The sequence below is a fragment of the Rhinopithecus bieti genome, unplaced genomic scaffold (genome assembly GCF_001698545.2).
Source record: "Rhinopithecus bieti isolate Rb0 unplaced genomic scaffold, ASM169854v2 scaffold_8350, whole genome shotgun sequence".
Lineage (NCBI taxonomy): Eukaryota > Metazoa > Chordata > Mammalia > Primates > Cercopithecidae > Rhinopithecus > Rhinopithecus bieti.
Window position 1 is genome coordinate 1,251,328 of NW_016806031.1, and position 21,290 is coordinate 1,272,617.

General features: G+C 40.4%; 1 protein-coding gene across 1 annotated transcript in view; it reads left to right on the plus strand.

The window, feature by feature from the left end:
- The window catches only part of SGCG (sarcoglycan gamma), a 79,211-nt gene extending 58,263 nt beyond the window's left edge, over nt 1–20,948 (plus strand). The window contains 2 exon segments of the mRNA XM_017874489.1: nt 15,381–15,504; nt 20,162–20,948. Of these exon segments, the coding sequence (XP_017729978.1) occupies nt 15,381–15,504; nt 20,162–20,335 (298 nt within the window). The 3' untranslated portion in view covers nt 20,336–20,948.
- The last annotated feature ends 342 nt before the right edge of the window (nt 20,949–21,290 follow it).

The window sequence follows — 21,290 nt, forward strand, 5'->3', positions numbered from 1 at the left end:
ACTGAATGTCATTTACACCTAAAACTATTCATTCCAATAACATATCTGTATTTTATAACAAAACCAAATTATATTTTAAATGGTCTTAAAGTTCATGCTACCACTTAAAATCACATTTAGAATTTAAACTTGAAGTGAATGCAGGGCAATTAATCTATTTTAATAAATTATGTATAATAGGGAATACGAAGTACAGTAGGAATCCCAGCTTTACACAGACAAGCCTGTTGACCATGGCCAAACTAACCTTTCCAGACTATTTTTTCTCATATTAAACATTACTGATAGTAATCCCCACCTTAGAGTATTCTAGAAAAAATTTAATAAGATATTATGTTAAAAGCATTTTGTAAACTGGAAAGTCAAACACAGACAATCTTATTTTGTTTGGTTTTTCTTTGAGACAGAGTTTTGCTCTTGTTGCCTAAGCTGGAGTGCAAGGGAGCAATCTCAGCTCACTGCAACCTCTGCCTCACAGGTTCAAGCGATTCTCCTGCCTCAGCCTTCCGAGTAGCTGGCATTACGGGTGCCCACCACCACACCCGGCTACATTTTGTATTTTTAGTAGAGATGGGGTTTCACTATGTTGGCCAGGCTGGTCTCGAACTCCTGACCTCAGGTGATCCGCCCACCTTGGCCTCCCAAAGTGCTGGGATTATAGGCATGAGTCACCACGCCTGGTCGACAATCACTTTTTAAATTGTTATTATACAGCTGGGCATGGGCCTGTAATCCCAGCTACTCAGAAGGCTGAGGCACAAAAATTGCTTGAACCTGGGAGGCAGAGGTTGCAGTGAGCCAAGACCATACCACTGCACTTCAGCCTGGGTGACAGAGCCAGACTCCGTCTCAAAGAAAAAAAAAAAATTTGTTATTATGCTACACAGATATTCACACTAAATAATATAGGACAGGAAAAGCAGCATTTTTATATATTCAATGTCCAGTTAAATATTCATCAAAAGCAAATAGGAATTCAATTTATCTTATCCGCAAAGCAAACATTTGTAACATAAAAATAAATTGTGACTATAATTACATTATGACAAGGTTTGTTAATTTTGAAAATGGATCAAAAGATTAACATTAAAGAATTTTTGTAGAGAAGAAAACATTTTACTTTCCCAGGTTAGAAACATGATTCAAATCCGTGGAAATAATTCTATTAAAGCCATTTTGCAATTATAAAATAATATAGATTGTAGAAAACCAAAACACTTTTAAAGTAAACGTCAATTTTAAAAAGTATATAGATCTCAATTAAATAATTCATCTCATGTTATCCCATTAAGACATAAATCTTCTCACTGCATATACAGCGGGCTCTTACTGAAAAGAAACGGCACAAGAGTATTCTTTTGCTTTTAAAAGGCGGTACTGAGGGAGGATTGAGCAACTCGAGTGTTAAAACCAAGGCAATTGAAAAATAACAAAACTGCAAGGAAACGCTTGAGCAGTGTGCTGAGGATGGGAGGCGGGAACTAAATTCACTGAATGCTTTCGACCGCCAGGAACTGTGCTCAGTGCTGTCACAGAATTTGTTTCATTTAATTATGAAGTAATTGGCAATTTTATCCCCATTTTTAAAGGCAGAAACTCTGATCTAGATAGTTTCACCTTGTAAGTCACAAAACTAAAAAGGTAGCCACTCATAATCAAATCCAGCTTTGACTCCAGGGCCCGTGTACATCCAGTTTGCTGTCTCCACCACCCAGAGGATCCTCCAGTGATTGATTCTTTGATTTATGCCGAGATGCGTCTGACTGATTATATGATGGTCATATCTTCTTCTTCTGCAACTTCTTGCCATAAACTGTGTTTCACTTTTTATTTCTGGTTCCAGCAGCATTACTATTCCTGGTTTGATTACAGTAAAAAGATTCTGGAATATCCTAGTTGGCACTATATATAGTATATAATATATATAATTATATTATACTATTTTTTTTTTTTTTTTTTTTTTTTTTTGTGTTAGACGGAGTCTCACTCTGTCCCCAGGCTGGAGCGCAGTGGCATGATCTCGGCTCACTGCAAGCTCTGCCTCCCAAGTTCACGCCATTTTCCTGCCTCAGCCTCCCGAGTAGCTGGTACTACAGGCGCCACCACCACGCCCGGCTAATTTTTTGTATTTTTAGTAGAGACGGGGTTTCACCGTGTTAACCAGGATGGTCTCGATCTCCTGACCTCGTGATCCGCCCGCTTCAGCCTCCCAAAGTGCTGGGATTACAGGCGTGAGCCACCACGCCCGGCCTTAGGTTCACATTTCTTATGGCAAAATCATTTGCAAGGAAAGTATGAACGCTGACAAACTACCTTAAAGCAACCTTGCATTCACACATGATGTAATTCATTCTTTTTAAAAAATTCAGCAAAAGTGTATTAAAGTGTTTATGTGCCAGATATAAAAGGCATGGTCCTTGACCTCAATAAGTTTACAGTCTATTGAGAAAAGAAACATGCAAACAAGTTAGAACAGTATATTTAATTGCTATGATAAAAGTACAACTTCTATTGGAGGCATAGGCAAGTCAATATAATCTTCCCAGGGATGATAGCTGGGATGGTGCCGCAGAGAAGGGAGGGTTTGAATACTGTGTAACACCATAAGGATGTGATGTCAATTACATGAGTTATTATTTCCATGTTTGTTCATTTTACTTATCTAAGGAAGACACACATATACTACTGTGTGGTTGGAAACATTTGCCCCTGTTGCAAGCACTTGTAAATATGAAAGTTTACTTAGTAAGTGTTTATAAATACTAAGCTCAATTAGAAACCAAGAAAGGGTAATTCCCAGGTCCCAACACTAAAGAGGCAGCTCATGGTGAGAGTAAAGGAAGAGTTAAGCTAAGCTGCTCATAGAGAAATCAGGATACATAGAGACTAGGTGCTGGGACGTTAATGCTGATGTGGGACTGCGATTCCAAGCAATTCTTCAGTGTTCATGAAACACCCTGGCTGAGAAACCTCCAAAATCCTGGCCTCCGGTGAATCAGGTTATTTCACACAATATGCCCATCAGCCCAACGATGTCACAAGAAAGATTGCTATCTTAGGCCATGGGTTGAAAAATTACCCACAAGAAATCATGACGTGTAAGCCTTGCATGGCCGAGGTAGGAGAAGCAAACGTATACTACTTCGTGGTATAGGAACTCCAAGGTGGAAACTTAACAGTAAAAACTGCACCAATGTCTGTGAAACCCATAGAACCATTTGAAAACAGAGAGAAACTGCATTGAAGATGTTATCCCATCACGCATGACAGAAAGACACCTAAGGAAAACAGTCCCTGCTGAGGACTAGTTCACTAAAAAGAAGAGGAAGGCCGGGCGCGGTGGCTCACACCTGTAATCCCAGCACTTTGGGAGGCCGAGGCAGGTGGGTCACCTGAGGTCAGGAGTTTGAGACCAGCCTGGCCAACATGGTGAAACTCTGTCTCTACTAAAAACACAAAAATTAGCCAGGTGTAGTGGTGCACACCTGTAATCCCAGCTACTTGGGAGGCTGAGGCAGAAGAATTCGCTTGAACTCAGGAGGCAGAGGTTGCAGTGAGCCAAGATCACACCACTGCACTCCAGCCTGGGCAACAGAGCAAGACTCTATCTCAAAAAAAAAAAAAAAGAATCAATGAGAACACTACTTGATAATAAAAGGAAATATTTACCAAGTCAGTTTAGCAATGATGATCTTTTATGGTTTCAGTAACATAAATCATTTTGAAATAAAATTATTTTCATTACTTTTTAAAACGTATCTATGGAATCTAAGAAGCATGGAGATTTGATACCCACCGTAAAAGAACTGAAAACATACAAACAAGCTCTTCTTATGGAGTCAGAAAAGTTTTCTTTTTGCCCTTGACTTAATATTTCCAGTTCACTTACCCACAGTTTTTTCCTAATATACACTACTTAGTGATTGACAGTATTTCATTGATCACTGTATCCTATTTCTCCACAAGAGAGATATATATATAATTATATACATAATTACTTCTAGTGACTATAGAATTTTTAAAATTTCTTTCAGATAGAGTCATAATTTAAGGAGAAAACAAGTGACCAGAACAGTATAGCTGTAGTCACCCTACAGTGCTATAGCACACTAGAACTTGTTCTTCCTATGTAAGTTGTCATTTTGCATCTATTAGCCAGCCCCTCCCTATCCTCTCCTCCTCCCATTATTGTATATTTTCAAATAACTGAAAGAGAAAATTTCAGATGTTCGCAACATAAAGAAATGTAAGTGATGAATATGCCAATTACTCTGATATGATTACTACATATTGTATATATGTATCAAAATATCACACTGTACTCCATAAATAGGTACATTTATTACATATCAATTAAAATAAGTTTTAAAATGAAAAAATCAATATAATAAGATTTTGAGAGTAACAAAAGTAAAATTGTATAAAAGTACATCTCAATGAATGGTTGGAACTTTTTAGAAACTATTTGATAGATCTGCTAGTAAATATAACTTATTAATAGAGGAGTCAAGATTAGGCATCAATATCTTTCCTGTTTTTTAAGTAGATGTCTCAAGGAGCCTGTTCACATAAGTAAGTAGATATGAATCAAAAAGTTTTATTTTTTAAAAAGTCACTCAACGTTCTGAACTCTTCCCTAAATATACACCATTAAAAGTTATTTGTAATGACTGTCAGCAACAATTCATTAGGTCTTTCTTCAGTTTTTGTTGAAAGTAAAGAATTGGAAACTGTAACTGGCCAAATGATTACCTCTGTAATCACCGTAGCCACTCCATTTGTCCATTCTGTCACCAGTTTTTACATTTTCCCTTGCACATTACCCCTGCAAATATTTCTACCCCAGGGTAATATATCATAATCGATTCAGATTGAATGAGCATGTCTTTCCTTATGAAGTGGGAGAAGGAGACTGTTAAGAAAGATCTGGCAACAGTCCTCTTCTGCCCCGATGAAGTCAGTGGGACTGGATGTGCCCTCTCTGGTAACCAGAAGAACACTTGACAAATATATGAAACAACTGCTTTGAGACCCTGGATAACAGGAAGTGCAAAACAAGATAGAAACTACTGAGGTGAGCCCTACACTTGCCTGAGCTCTCTGCCCCCAGGCTTGTTCAGAATCAGGGCACAGGGAGGGGGAATCCAGTCAGTGCACGGGAATCTCTGGGAGTGGAGGAGAAAGAGATTCGAGAGTGGGGAGTCTGTGGGGCAGAGGACCAGAGAAGAGGGCATGTGCCGGGAAACAGCCCCAGAAATCGCATGCAGGTTCCCAGGTGTGCACGTATGAGAGGTTTTTCAACTACTCCCCTATATGTAAGCACCTGATTTATTTACAGTTCTCTTGTGCAGGTATTTTTTCATATTGTTGGAGATACAGCTTCATGATGAATTCCTGGAAGAGGAATCCGTGGGTGAAAAACATAAATGCTTATATTGTTTACTCAGATAATGCCAAATTCCCCTTCCAGTGACTTTCCGCTCCATTGGGGTGTGCCAGTTTGCACACTAGCATTGATACGATAAAACCTATTTTCCTTTCCCCATAGCTGCCAACACAATGTGTTTTAAAATATTTTAAATTTTGCCAATCTGATAGATTAGAAATTATATCTCAAAATGGTTTACATTTCTCTTAATATGAGTGGGGTGGAGCAACTTTTCATATGTTTGAAGGCCATTTTTATATTCCTTTCTGTGAATTATTTATCTTTTCTACTTTTAAAAAATATTTTCCTCTCAATTTTAAGACTTCTTTCAATATTGGGGTATGAGCCCTTCATCCCTGATATATGTTTTAAATAATTTTCCCAGCTTCAGTTGGTTTTGATTTATTGTACTTTATGCTGTGCAGACTTTTTAATGCTTACATACTCATGTTTATTAATCTTTTTATTGTATCTGAATTTTAAGTTTGAATTTAATATGTTTCTTGCATGGTTTTATCTTTTACGTTAGACCTCTGATCCACTCAGAGTTTATTATTGTGTGAGGTGTGATGTATAAGGTGTGAGGTCTGATTCTAATTTTATCTTTTCCAATTGGCCAACCAGATGTGCCAGCAACTAGATTATTTATTTAAAACTCTACTTTTTCCCCTATGATTTGAAATACAACCTTTACCACTAAATGTCCCTATGCACTTGGGGCTGTTCCTGCACTTGTTATTCTATTGCACCAGTTTCTCCATTCATGAGCCAGTACTGACTTTGTTAACTAAATAGGCTTTTTTTTTTTTTTTTTTTTTTTTTTTTTTTTTTTTTTTTTTTTTTTGAGATGGAGTCTTGCTCTATTGTCCAGGCTGGAGTGCAGTGGTGTGATCTCAGCTCATTGCAGTCTCTGCCTCTCAGGTTCAAGTGATGCTCCTGCCTCAGCCTCCTGAGTAACTGGGATTACAGGAGACTTCCACCATGCATAGCTAATTTTTTTTTTTTTTTTTTTTTGGGTAGAGACCAGGTTTCACCATGTTGGCCAGGCTGGTCTCGATCTCCTCGCCTCAGGTGATGCACCTGCCTCGGCCTGCCAAAGTGCTGGGATTACAGAGAAGATACTTTAATGTCTGGTAGGACTAGTTGTGCACACATGTGTGCACGTGCTCACACACACGCACGACTTTGTACATCATTGAACATTAGTCTGCCTATTCTTGCTTATGTATTTTTGCATATGAACTTGAGTATTAGCTTGTCTACTTCAAGAAAACTTATTTTTTATTAGGATTATATTAAGTTTATAAATTATCTTAGGGAAAACAGACAAATGACTGTGTTGAGTGATCTACCCAAGAACAAGGGGTGTCTTTCCGTTTGTTCAAAGCTACTTCTATACCTCTCAGGAGCATTGAGAAGTTTTCTTCATATATGTTTTCCACGTTTATTTGTTGCTGTTGTAAAGGAGGTTTATCATATCATCATGATTCCCTGTTACTGTTTTAGATATGAAGGCTATTGATTCCTGTGTGCTAATTTTATTTCCTTACTAAACCTTACTAAACCTTGTATTGTTCGCATCCATTTGATGATTGATTCACTGGGATTTTCCAGGTATACCGTCAGATCATTTGCAAATAGATATAGTTTTACACCTTATTTTGCAAGTATAATATCTAATCGATTTCTCTTGGCTAATGTCCTCAATGCAATGTGAGAAAGAAATGGAGAAAGTAAGCATCCCTGTCTTTTTCCAGTGAAAGTGGAAATGCCTCTGGTATTTCTCCATTAAGCAAAATGATGTGAATGTGTATTTTATAAAGAAAGCACATATCGATTTCTGTTTTGTGTTGAATAGGTATTGAAGTAATTACAGACGGTCTTTAGTAATTACAGAGATAGTCATGTATGTCTCTTAGATATATTAATATGGAGTATTACATTAATGGATTTTCTAATACTGAACCAATCTTGCATTCTGGGAATAAATCCTACTTTGGCCATGAAATATTATACACATAACTCATATTAGTCTGCATTTCTTTTTGGTCTTGCTCTGCTGTCTGCCCAGGCTGAAGTGTGGGAACAGAATCTCAGCTCACTGCAGCCTCCAGCTGTAGGTTTCAAGCGATTCTCTTACCTCAGCCTCCAAATAGCTAGGACTACAGGAATGCACTACAATAATAATAATTATTATTATACTATTTTGAGACAGGGTCTTGCTATGTTGCCCAATCTGGTCTTGAACTCCTGGCCTCAAGTGATCCTCCCACCTCACCTCCCAAAGTGCTGGGATTACAGGTGTCAGCCACTGTTCCTGGCTATGCTATGATTAAAAAGTTTAAGTAACCCTGTTACTCTTGGTTCAAGAATTAGGAAGTTTTTCCTCATTTTCAATGTTCTGGAATAATTTGTGGAGTATTGGGATGTTCTGGTCTTTAAAGGTTTGATAGAATTTTCCCTGGAACCATATGGGCCTGATGAAAATTTGAAAGACAGTGTTTTAATATTAATAGTTTATTTCTTCTTTTATGGAAAATTGTGTTTAAGCTTTCTACCTTTAATGGGAGTTGATTTTGGCCAACTGTATTTCCCTAGGAAATTATTCACTTAATCTAAGTATTCAACTGTATTTGTATAGTGGTCTGAAAATAGTCTCATAGGAATTTCAAAATTCCTGTTGTTTTCATGGTTTTATACCGCTCATTGATAAAAATCAATGTCTCCAAATACAAGTGAAGCACTGAAGTGATCTAACACTGTGCGCAATCACATTCTTAGTTCCAAGTATGTATATTTTATTCATCACAAGTTAATATCTTAAGTTTTCTTAACTTGAACAATGAAAACAATTTATTCCTTCCGGTAACTGACAACTTATGGTGTGGCTTATTTTCCTTAATTCTAGCAATTCCAAGAAAAAGGAAAAAACTGCAAAATGTAAAAAAAAAAAAAAAGTACATATCATCAATTCAACCACTGAAAACAGTTTGAGGATTGAAAGTTTCGTGCAATAACAGAAGAGCACAGTCAGTGCTCATACAAGAATTCACTGATGGCATCTTGGGCTCCTGAGCTGTAAAAGCTCTGTTAAATCCAGAATGTGAAGTACGTTATGTGAAAAGTCATACTGCAAATGTAAATGTATAGGTTGCCCTTTTCAAGAAGGACTTACAAATATATTCGTTCTAATTTTCTTTTAGCTAAAAGGAACTTTTTAAGACTTAATATTTTTTCTTAACAAACAGAAACTTCTAATTTCTTTTAAGATGAACAAGTAAGATGCAAAATACTAAACAAAGTTACTAAACCAGAGGTCTTAAGGACGAACTGAACTTTTATAGTTCACTGACTTCTGCAGTAATTAAAAGTCTGAGGCTCCCCTGAAAGACTGATTTGGATATGTCATAGATGTTTAATTGTAGCCATCTTATCTCAGTGACATTACTCTATAATGCAACATAATCTTTCACAAATTTCTGTTCATTGCAGTGAAACTCCATTCCCTTCTAGACCTCAGAGATTATTAGTTTTTTTCTGTGAAGTACAGTCTTGATGAGCTTAGAAGATTATTTTATATTTTTCATGAGTTAAAAAAGTCATCTTTTTTCAAGACAGAAGCACACTTTTCAGAAATAATGAAATCCCAGCAGTAATTTGGATTACTGTGGGATGGTGCCAGCATTGACTGTGGGCAGTACTTAGAACTATGCCCTGTTATGCATTTTTTTAGGAGATAGTTTCTACAGAACTGTATGGTTTTTTTTTTTCAAGGTTCTAATGAAAGGTGATCCAATTCAAAGGAAAATATTAGAAGTCAGTACAGATGCATGGAAGAAGAAATATAGGGCAACAATGTTAATATCAATGTATCAAACTATATCTGCATTTAAAAGCATGGATTCCATGAATTCAAAGTGAAATACTTGAATTTCAAAGCTCATCATTGTCATAAATCATAAAGAATATTGTAAATACATTAACTATTAAAATGCAGGCATTTATTGTGTAAATACAACTACATATAGACAGTATCTTTGCATAGTTCATTAGTAAACCAAAACACAAGTTTTATGTACAAAACATTCAGTATAGAAGTGAGAAAATAAAAATAAAAACCCACAGACGGATCTCTATAAATGTCAACATTACAACTAGATGGTGGTTAGGTCTAACAAGAAGTGGATTGCTGAAGATCATGAACGCTTCACTTGTTAATCATGAATTTATAGGCACTGATCTTTCTCTGGAGAGTATTTGGCCAGTATGAAAGTTAACTTATCCTTGCAGCATTCTATGAAAATAAACTTTCAGGAACTTGGGTGTTTTAGAAACCACTGCTTGGGCACTAAGGAGGGAGTGAGTTCTTTCAAAACATTTTGTTTTGTATTCAGGTCTCTAATCAGACAAGAAGTTATTTTTCATGTGAATGTGAAGTAGGCAAATAATTTTCTTTTGTTTTCTGAGTGGGGATACCCAGTTGTCTCAAAAGTCAATCCATTCCTTGTTTATCTGTAATGCTAATTTTGTCATATATAAAGCTGCTTTTAATGGGTGCCCTATTCTTGTCCATTGTTCTGGCTTTTTTCTTCTTAAACTAATATCTGCCTAAGAGCTGTGCAATGTGTCTGGTACCTTCTAGGGCAAGTGTCCCTATCATGTCTTCTTCAGAGTTGTATTGGCTGTTTTTAGACATTTGTTTTTCATGTAATATTTTTTTCATTTTTTTTGAGACAGAGTCTCACCCTGTCACCCAGGCTGGAGTGCAATGGCATGATCTCAGCTCACTGTAGCCTCCGCCTCCTGGGTTCACGTGATTCTCCCACCTTAGCATCCTGAGTAGCTGGAATTGCAGGTGCATGCCACCATGTCCGGCTAATTTTTGTATTTTTGTAGAGATGGGGTTTCATCACGTTGGCCAAGCTAGTTTCAAACTCCTGACCTCAAGTGATTCACTCAGCCTCCCAGAGTGCTGGGATTGCAGGTGTGAACTACTGTGCCTGGCCTATTTTTCATGTAAATTTTAAAATCAGTTTTTCAGGTTTTATGAAAAACTCTTGGTTTTTTTTGTTGGAATTACATTGAATTCATGCCTTTATAATAATGAATTCTGTTGTCCATAAACATGGCATATCTCTCTATTCACACAGCCTTTTTTATGCCCTTTCATATTTTATGATATTCTCCATTTAGGTTTGGTCCATAATTATTATAATTCATTACCAGGGTGTTTATAGTTTTTGTTTCTATTGAGAATGAGTTCTTTATTCTATTACTAATAATCACTTTTCAAAGTGATTATTATTGATTTTTGCATGATCATTGTCATTGTCCAGTGGGCCCATGAACAAAGTGGCCGTGGTGGCAGGGATGGAGGTAACGCATTGGATCAGCAACATGGACTTCCACTCACCAAGGCTGTTCTGGCTACAGCCACTGCTGAGTGCCCAATTTGCCAGCAGCAGAGCTCAACACTGAGCCTTTGACATGGCACCATCTTTGGGGTGATCAGCCAGCTACCTGGTGGCAGTTGGATTATATTGGAACTCTTCCATCATGGAAAGGGCAGAGGTTTGTCTTCACTGGAATAGACAGTTAGTCTGGATATGGGTTTGCCTATCCTGCATGCAATGTTTCTGTCAAGCCCACCATCTGTGGACTCATGGAGTGCCTTATCCACCATCGTGGTATTCCACACAACATTGCCTCTGACCAAGGCCCTCCCTTTATGGCTAAAGAAGTGCAGCAGTGGACTCGTGCTCATGGAGTTCACTGGTTTTACCATGTTCCTCATCATCCTGACGCAGCTGGATAGAACGATGGAATGACCTTTTAAAGTCACAATTACAATGCCAACTAGGTGACAGTACTTTGCAGGGCTGGGGCAGCGTTCTTCAGAAGGCTGTGTATACTCTGAATCAGTGTTCAGTATGTGGTACTGTTTCTCCCATAGCCAGGATTCACGGATCCAGGAATCAAGTGGTGGAAGTGGAAGTGGCACCCCTCGCCATCACCCCAGTGATCCACTAGCAAAATTTTTGCTTCCTGTTCCTGTGACATTACGTTCTGCTGGCCTAGAGGTCTTAGTTTCAGAGGGAGGAGTGCTGCCACCAGGAGACACAACAATGATTCCATTAAACTGAAAGTTAAAGATTGCCACCTGGACACTTTGGGCTCCTCCTACTTTTAAATCAACAGGCTAAGAAGGGAGTTACAGTGTTGGTCGGGGTGATTGACCCAGACTATCAAGATGAAATCAGTCGGCCGTACACAGTGGCTCACGCCTGTAATCCCAGCACTTTGGGAGGCTGAGGCGGGCAGATCATGAGGTCAGGAGATTGAGACCATCCTGGCTAACACGGTGAAACCTGTCTCTACTAAGATTAGCCAGGCATGGTGGCGGGCACCTGTTGTCCCAGCTACTTGGGAGGCTGAGGCAGAAGAATGGCGCGAACCCGGGAGGCAGAGCTTGTAGTGAGCCAAGATCACACCACTGCACTCAGCCTGGGCAACAGAGTGAGACTCTGTCTCAAAAAAAAAAAAAAGATGAAATCAGTCTACTGCACCACAGAGGTAAGGAAGAATATGCATGGAATACAGGAGATCCATTAGGGCATCTCTTAGTATTACCATGCCCTGTGATTAAGGTCAATGGGAAACTACTACAGCTCAATCCAGGCAGGACTACAAATGGCCCAGACCTGTCAGGAATGAAGGTTTGGCTCACCCCAACAGGAAAAAAAGCCATGACCTGCTGAGGTGCTTGCTGAAGGCAAAGGGAATACAGAATGGGTAGCTGAAGAAGGTGGTCATCAATACCAGCTACGACCATGTGACCAGCTTCAGAAACAGGGACTGTAATTGTCATGAGTATTTTCTCCTTTTTTTTTTTTTTTTTGCTAAAAACATACTTGTGCATGTATACACTTGTACTAAGAAAATACCTTAATTTTATTTTCTTTTCCTTTGTCATTTTCCATAAGATTTATTGACTTCCTGTCAGCATTTAAGTACTGTTAACTTTATGTAACGGTATTTGGGTTGGGGATTGGCGCGTTTCCAGTTGTACGGAGGATAGTGGCATGATGTTAGGCGTCATTATGACTTACTATCTTTATTTGAAGATTATGTGTGATCTCAGGAGATGTGTATGGGTTCAAGTTGACAAGGGGTGGACTTGTGATGGTGAATACTGAGTGTCAACTTGATGAGATTGAAGGACACAAAGTGTTGGTCCTGGGTGTGTCTGTGAGGGTGTTGCCAAAGGAGATTATCATTGGAGTCAGTGGGCTGGGGAAGGCACACCCACCCTTAATTGGGTGGGCACCATCTAATCAACGGCCAGCGACTATGATGCAGGCAGAAACATGTGAAAAGGCTCGCAGCCTACATCTTTTTGTCATGCTGGGTGCTCCCCACCCTCGAACACTGGACTCCAAGTTCTTCAGTCTTGAGACTCAGATGGGCTCTCTTTGCTCCTGACGCTTGCAGACAGCCTGTTGTGGGACCTTGTGATCATGTAAGTTAATACTTGATAAATTCCACTTCATATATGTATATCCTATTAGTTCTGTCCCTCTAGGGAACCCTGACTAATACACCAATCAACGGTGAGATCTCTCAAAGTCAACTTCCAAGTCTTTTGTATACATCTTTAATTGAACTAATGAGAAGAGAGTGAATAAAATCTGAAAGCTAAGTCAGTGTCTTATGTCCAGCGTCTTATGTCCTAAGAGGAAAACTGCTGTGATGGGACCTAAATATTTAATATAGAAAGATACATATTTATATATAATATATATTTTATTACACACACACACATATATAAGCATCTGGATATATTTCTGTGACACTGTTCAAAACTCTTTTACTTTTCATTGAAGTCATAAATATACATTTACATATTCAGAAGAGGGTAGTTAGATATCTAACTGACAAACTAAAATATAACAAAGACAGAAAACAAGTTATTTTGTGTCTGAGTACTGTTCAAAGTGTTAATGGAAATGTATACTTCAGAGCAATCTTATCTCAGCCTTTTGGTAAAATGTGTCCCAATCTGGGTTGAACTGAAAGTTCTCATCTCCAAGTCTAGGAATAATGCAAAGGGTAAGAAGTTTGCTCTTCTTAGCAGCGTCACATTATAACATTGTTAAAAACTAGTAAATGATCCGGTCGAGGCCATTTTGTTGTCGTTTAATGACTGATTTTGGAAACAGACTCACTTTCACAAGGATCTTCAAGGTCGCAGATGGTTTGCCTGAAATGGACCAGGCTTAAAAGGCGCTTCTGTGTCCTTCCTTCCTTTCCTTCCTCCATGCAGGAAAAAATGTAGACAATTATCCAAGGTCAAAATAGCAAACTGGGGCTGGGCGCGGTGGCTCACGCCTGTAATCCCAGCACTTTGGGAGGCCGAGGTGGGTGGATCACGAGGTCAGGAGTTCGAGACCAGCCTGGCCAAGATGGTGAAATTCCCTCTTTACTAAAAATACAAAAATTAGCCAGACACGGTGGTGGGTGCCTGTAATCCTAGGTACTTGGGAGGCTGAGGCAGGAGAGTTGCCTGAAGCCAGGAGGCAGAGGTTGCAGTGAGCTGAGACCGCACCACTGTACTCTAGCCTGGGTGACAGAGCAAGACTCTGTCTCAGAAAAAGAAAAAAAAAAGAAAAGAAAAAAAAGCAAACTGGGCAGGCAGCCAGACCATGCACATGGAGCTGTACCAAAGTGTTCCCCAGCCTAACTTGACCAATAAATTCCATAAATGTCTCTTAAGTGTTTTCTCATACTCAAGGTAAGTCTTTAAAATGTGTGGCAGGTCAAACTTCACATGCTCAGAAAATGAAACTTTGCCTTCTATAACAAACAGTGATTAAAAAAAAAAAAACTTGCCAATTCAAGGGAGCAAGTCATCAGATGTAAAAAGTCTGTCAAATAAATGTTCAGTCAATTTAAGTGCAGATTCATTATCGGGTACTTCTGTCTTAAGCCACTTCCCTTTCTCTCTGCTCCCTGCCCCTCTCCTCCCATGAAACCCCAGCCTACAGCGGGTTCTGTTTGTTCTGCTTCCTACTGCCCTTTTAAGCGTTTCCTTGAAATCAGCATTTCAAACTTGGGCGCTGAGCAGCTGAAAAGTGTTTCAAATGATCACATTATGCCATCTGGTGGCAATGCAGCCTTTTCCAGGCAGAGGCAAGTAAGAGAATTCCTCTGGCTCTTATATTTTTGGTTCTCTTTCTGTGCTTGGCTTAACCACAAGGAGAGTCTGATTAATTGTACAAAACCAAAGCCAGCTGAGGCCGACTTCCCTCCTTTCAGTTCTATCAGTTCAGTAATTTTTCCAAAAGAAATCTTTCCATTTGCCCTGTAATCTTTCTAAAAAAGACCAAAGTTATATTCTGTCTCATGGGCATGTGGAAAATGCATGTGTTGTCCTTACATCTATCTTTTTTCCTAAATAAATTGGTGTTTTAACTAAAAAAACAGGCCTGCCACAGCTACTTGAGAGGCCAAGGCAGGAGGACCTCTTGAGCCCAGGAATTTGAGGCTGCAATGCACCATGATCACCACTGTGAAGAGCCGCTGCACTCTAGCCTGGGCGACGTAGCACAAATAATTTTGTGTAGTTATTCATAAATGGCATTTTCTTCTGAAATAGCATTGCCAGAGTACTTAACTACGCCACTGGAAACTGCTGCATGGGATTAGGACTGCCTCCTGTTTTTATCGGCTTTTAGAGGATACTAATCTCATAAGCTTTCATGGATAGAAAGTTTATTTCTTACTTCACATTATTTCTGGATTTATCAACGAATAATGCACAGTATGTTACCATTTGAGAATGACTTGAAGACTTATATATCTTACTAGTTATCTTTTCCATGCTAAGTTGAGGGATTGCTGGAATGGCTTTTAATACTTTTTTCTTTTTTTTTGCTTCTTTTCCTCACCTCAGACTAGAATCCCCCACTCGGAGTCTAAGCATGGATGGCCCAAGGGGTGTGCGTATTCAAGCTCACGCTGGGAAAATCAAGGCGCTTTCTCAAATGGATATTCTTTTTCATAGTAGTGACGGAATGGTGAGTTCACAGATCCGCCTCCTACTGTATGTCCTGATGATATCCCTGAGTATCATGTCTGTAAAGCTATCAGTATTAAATTTCTAGTAGTTTGCAGGAAAACATGAAGGTCATAGAGTAGCAAATGTACAAGCAAAGCAAAAGACAATTTAGCATTGAAAGAAGGGCCAAGAAAGTCTAAAATTATTCTGTATTAGATCCAGACAGGTTTCTTTGACTGGCATTTTTGCTATCAAGTGACTTAGTGACTTGTTATTTTCTTTTCTTTTCTTTTTTTTTTTTTTTTTTTGAGACGGAGTCTCGCTCTGTCGCCCAGGCTGGAGTGCAGTGGTGGGATCTCGGCTCACTACAAGCTCCGCCTCCCGAGTCCATGCCATTCTCCTGCCTCAGCCTCCCGAGTAGCCGGGACTACAGGCACCACCACCACGTCCGGCTAGTTTTTTGTATTTTTAGTAGAGACGCAGTTTCACCGGGTTAGCCAGGATGGTCTTGATCTCCTGACCTCGTGATCCGCCCACCTCAGCCTCCCAAAGTGCTGGGATTACAGGCATCAGCCACCGTGCATGGTCCGTGACTTGTTATTTTCAAGTTGGAAAAAAAAAACCACCACAGACATTCACGGTTTACAGAGAATGTCCATTTTGCCATTTCCTAGGGATCCAGCTTCTCTGGGGATGGCTGTCACTAGGAGTCACCCACCAACAACCACTGTCACCTTCCACTGCCCAGAGTGCTGCGCTTAAGCTGCATTTCCAGTTTAAACGAAAATGAAAGATGAAAAGTAAGAATGTTTTTTCAAAGTCAACTACAATAAAGATAAAACCTGGGACTTCAAGTCTAGAAATACAGTTGTCTCCCTTTATTGACAGGGGACATGTTCCAGGACCCCTAGTGGAGGCCTAAAACCACAGAGAGTACTGAACCCTGTAAACACTGTTTTCCTGTGCATACATACCTATGCTAAAGGTTAACTTATAAATAAGGCTCAGTGAGAGATTAAGAACAATAATAACTCACAGTAAAATGAAGTGATTATAACAATATGCCAGCATCACCGCTCTCGTGCTTTGGAGACATTATTAAGTAAAATTAACGGCGACGTGAACACAAGCACCGCAGTAACTTAACAGTGGATCTCACAATGGAGATGGCGCCTCAGTGACTCACAGGCTGGGAGCGTAGACAGGTGGAGATGCTGGGCGCAGGGATGATTTGTGTCCTGGGCTGAATGGCTCAAGATTCCATCACACTAGTCAGAAATGCGTGCCATTTAAAATGTATACATTATTTCTGGAATTTTCCATTTAATGTTATCCAGACTCAGGTTGACAGCAGATAACTAAAATCAAAACTAAAACCAAGGAAAGCGAAACAGCAGACAGCAGGGGAGGAGCTACTAAAATCTCACGGACACAAGCCAAAGTCACAACGAGGCTTAGAGCGCACACTGCTCACTACTGATGCTGGAACCCTGTTTGTTAGAAAAAAAAAAAAGGAAAAAGCTCGATTTCAGTCAACCAGAAAATCAGACATGTTAGGGATGTTCCTAAATGGTCTGGAAGAAAACCAAGGATGTGGTTTATAAGCTCATTCCAGTTGTATGATGCCGTATTTATAGATTTGTACAAACAACTGATCTCATCTTCTTGGCCTAAGCCCAGATATTTTCATACGTACGACGTGCTCACAATAAGCCTCTGCTGCAGGAATTGTCTTGTACATAGCTCTGTCTTACCAACAGTGAGTGCAGTGAGGGATGTGGGTTGCGTTCATTCGTGCCACCATTGCCTGGCTGTCATGCCAGACCCTGTGGAATCCAATAGGGATGGCACCATGTCCAAAACGCCAAAGAAGAGACCCACAGCCATGGAACAGGACATAGGGTTTATTGAGGACTTACCGACAGGGCAGTCCAGTAGCAGCGAGCTCGACTGGAAAACTGCTCCCGTTTGTAAAAAGCATGCAGGTTATACAGCATTTTCACTTAGCAACAACTTGCATTTAACCCAAAACAAAGGGCCTCGGTCCCCCATATGGCCTGTGTTCCAAGGGATGGGCCAGGCGCTCCGATATCCTTCACAGATGTGGACTGAATCTCTGGGTTGGCCACTCCCAGACTCCTTAGCTCAGAACTCTGAACACACATTCTTCTTGGGTCCTAGAGTCATTCTCAGGGAGTGCCTGCGTTATTGCAGTCAGGTGCATCTCCATGCACCAGGTGAATGTGCTGCGATAAATGTCTGTGGACGCTGTTAGCACAATGAGAGGGCACATGGGTTTCCAAGCTCCTCCCCAGCACTGGCCCTATCATCGCACCTGTGGCAATGCACAGACACCCCCCCCCCACACACACACACACATGTGAAATGTGGTGCAGCAGGCAGAGGATTCAGCTGGAAGTCAGGAAGCCTGAGTCCTAGTGCTGGATCAAATTCCCTCATTACCTGTTTGAATTCGGGCATCTTATCCGGCCCTCTCTGGGCCTGTCTCCTCAAATAGGGATGTAATATTTGCTTAATTATGTCATAGGGTTTTGAGACACTACTGTAGGAATATGGGTGCCAACATTTTGAAACTACATTACTGTGATGTTAGTAGGAAGGTGTAGTAAAGGTGTAGGTGGATATGGTGCCATCATCGAGCGGGCCGTGAGAACAGCCCCAGAGTGCGTGGGCAGGACCCATCAGAGGACAGCCTGCTAGTGGAACACAGTTCTTCAGGGTAAGCCACTGCAAGTCATAACCTATGAAGTTATGATGTCAGGAGCAGATAAATGCAGAAATAAAAATCAAGAATGTTGGAATTTCATTATGAAATCATAATGTCACTACACACTTAAAAATGTATTACCGGCCTGGTGCGGTGGCTCACGCCTGTAATCCCAGAACTTTGGGAGGCCAAGGCAGGCAGATCACGAGGTCAGGAGATCAAGACCACCCTGGCTAACACGGTGAAACTCCGTCTCTACTAAAAATACAAAAAAACAAAACTAGCCGGGCGTGGTGGCGGCGCCTGTAGTCCTAGCTGCTTGGGAGGCTGAGGCTGGAGGATGGTGTGAACCCGGGAGGTGGAGCTTGCAGTGAGCCGAGATTGCCCCACTGCACTCCAGCCTGGGCGACAGAGCGAGACTCCGTCTCAAAAAAAAAAAAAAAAAAAATTACCTTCACAAATGTAAACTTACCTTAATTTTGAAATGATATTACTTGTTTACATGAAGTAGGAGTCATTTTCACAAGCCGCACACAGCCAGACCCATAATTCGAGTGGGTCTTCCTTATGATGAGGAGCTACTTCAAAGGATGAGAGAGATTTCAACCTCTCACCAGACATAGTCCCATAAAGGCAAAAAAAAAAAAAAGATGCTTGGGTGGCAGTGTGTGTACCATTCCAGCGGCTGGAGTTTTGCTGGAAGAGTAGGGTCAAAAATGACAACTAGAAAAAAATTGACCAATTAACCACAAGAAAGGGGACAGGAGAAACCAACAAGTTGAAAGTGTGTTAGTGAAAAGCAAGCACCCAAAGAACCTGAAGCACTGGGTAATAACTAAAGAGATTCTACTTGAAAAGCATATTGACACCTATTTGACTTCTTTGACCCTGACTGCACCAGACCACGCAGGGCGCAGAGCTGCCTGCAAGGCTGTGGGGTCATGTGATCAAGCCTCACCTGACAGGTCCACACCGGGGAATGCGTGCAGCTGACGACAGCAGGTTGTTAATAGATTGGAAGGCAAGGATAAGAGCCACACAAAATAAAGGAAGGAGCTCTCCTTGTTGGCAAGGACAGAATTATGCCTACCCACATGCAGTTTAATTCCTTATAACAAGTGAGTGCCCTGGAGTGGGCGACATTTGGCTGCTGGATGTGACAGTTTTTATTTCTTTATCAAAAAGATTTCCGAGCCTCAATCTTCAGCTCTTTGTTTGCATTTCAGTTTAACTAAATTATCATGTGACCAGAAAATCCAGTAGTTTTCATTTCATTTTAATTGGCTGAGTCTGTGTGTTTTCAGCATCTAATAGGAGGCCGTGCCATTTCAAATAATATTTAAAAGTTAGGGAAATGGTTGCCAGCTAATAGGATGAATTTAATTGCCTCTCATAGGAAAACAAAATCAGGAATAAAATCAGGATAAATTTCATTATTCATGGGTAGAAATTATTAAGATGAATCTAATTCGATGGACTGTACTTTATCCTAATGGGGAGGAGAGGATTTACGTAAAGTCAAAGTGAGTCACAAGATAAACGTGAATCGGCAGAATTCTAGTACGTTTGACAAACAATTTTGAAAAGGTTTTTAGAAGTACAGCATCACAAAGCTGAAAAGCAACCCGGTTTACTGAAACAAACACACTGTGAAGGTGAAGCACGTTTCACAATGGGGTCCCATTTCTAAGCTGGACTCAAACAATGGCGAAGAGGAAAAGTGGCTGCCTCCAGCGTGGAAGGGGTTGTGAAGTCCCAGCCTGCATGTAGAGTAGAACTAGGCTTTAAAAGAATCGGATAATTACGAGATGACTTACATAAAGTCAGGTGCCTATTTTCGTTTTCTATGAGGAGAAGAAACTAATTGGAAACCTTGTGAGAGTGGGGATTTGCCGTTGACCAGGGTGGCCCTTCCTTAACACCTCGTCTCTCATCTTCTTCCGACCAGCTGGAGCTTGATGCTGAAACCGTGTGCTTACCCAAACTGGTGCAGGGGACATGGGGTCCCTCTGGCAGCTCACAGAGCCTCTACGAAATCTGTGTGTGTCCAGATGGGAAGCTGTACCTGTCTGTGGCCGGTGTGGGCACCACGTGCCAGGAGCACAGCCACATCTGCCTCTGAGCTGCCTGCGTCCTCTCGGTGAGCTGTGCAGTGCCGGCCCCAGATCCTCACACCCAGGGAACAGCTGCACATCGTGAAAGACTGAGGAAGCGTGGATGGGAAGTAAACGCTTCCAGAGGAACTCAGAAAAAAAAAATGTGCCCGTGAAAAAGTGTTTGGACAAAACTACATGATCTCCAAATGCACGTGGATGAGAGACACAAAAGTTGAAGAAATGGAAAAGCAATGTGTTTTTCCACTGGATTAATTTTCACCAGAACAATTGTGAATTCTCTCTGCCTCGCCTCCCCCATCTTGTCCCTGTGGGCACACACTCGGTGCGGAGTTAACGTATGACGCTTCACTGTGGATATCTAACGTCCTGTTGAGAGTAGCCTTGCTCAATACTAAAATGCCCCGAAGCTCTATACAGCATTTCCTTTACAGCATTCAAACTTCACATCCTCCCTTCAGTTTAATGCAAGTATGTCAGGTTTCACAAGAAAAATTCCAAGTTTTGAAGGGAATTTGAGGTTGATCTGGTTTTCAAGATGTAGTCAAAGGAATAAATCACACAAAATTAAACTTTCTGTATATAGTCAATAAACAATACAAATCAACCTCATTTTTCAGATTTCACAGTTTAAGGGTGTCTTACTTTTTTAATGCTCACAAATCTTTGAGGTAGGTATTATTTTTCCCCAAGTTACTAGTGGCAAAGGCTCAGGTAGAACAAGTCACAAGATTCACTTGAACCCGGGAGGTGGAGGTTGCAATGAGCTGAGATTGCGTCACTGCACTCCAGCCTGGGCAATGAAGTGAGACTCCATCTCAAAAAAATAAATAAAAATAAAAAAATAAAAAAATAAATAAAGATAGCTGGTTTGCAGCAAAATGGACTTCCTAATAACTTCACAGCTGAATAAAGTAGTACAAAAGGTGACATAAACTCAACTAAATCAATGAGGACCTAAAC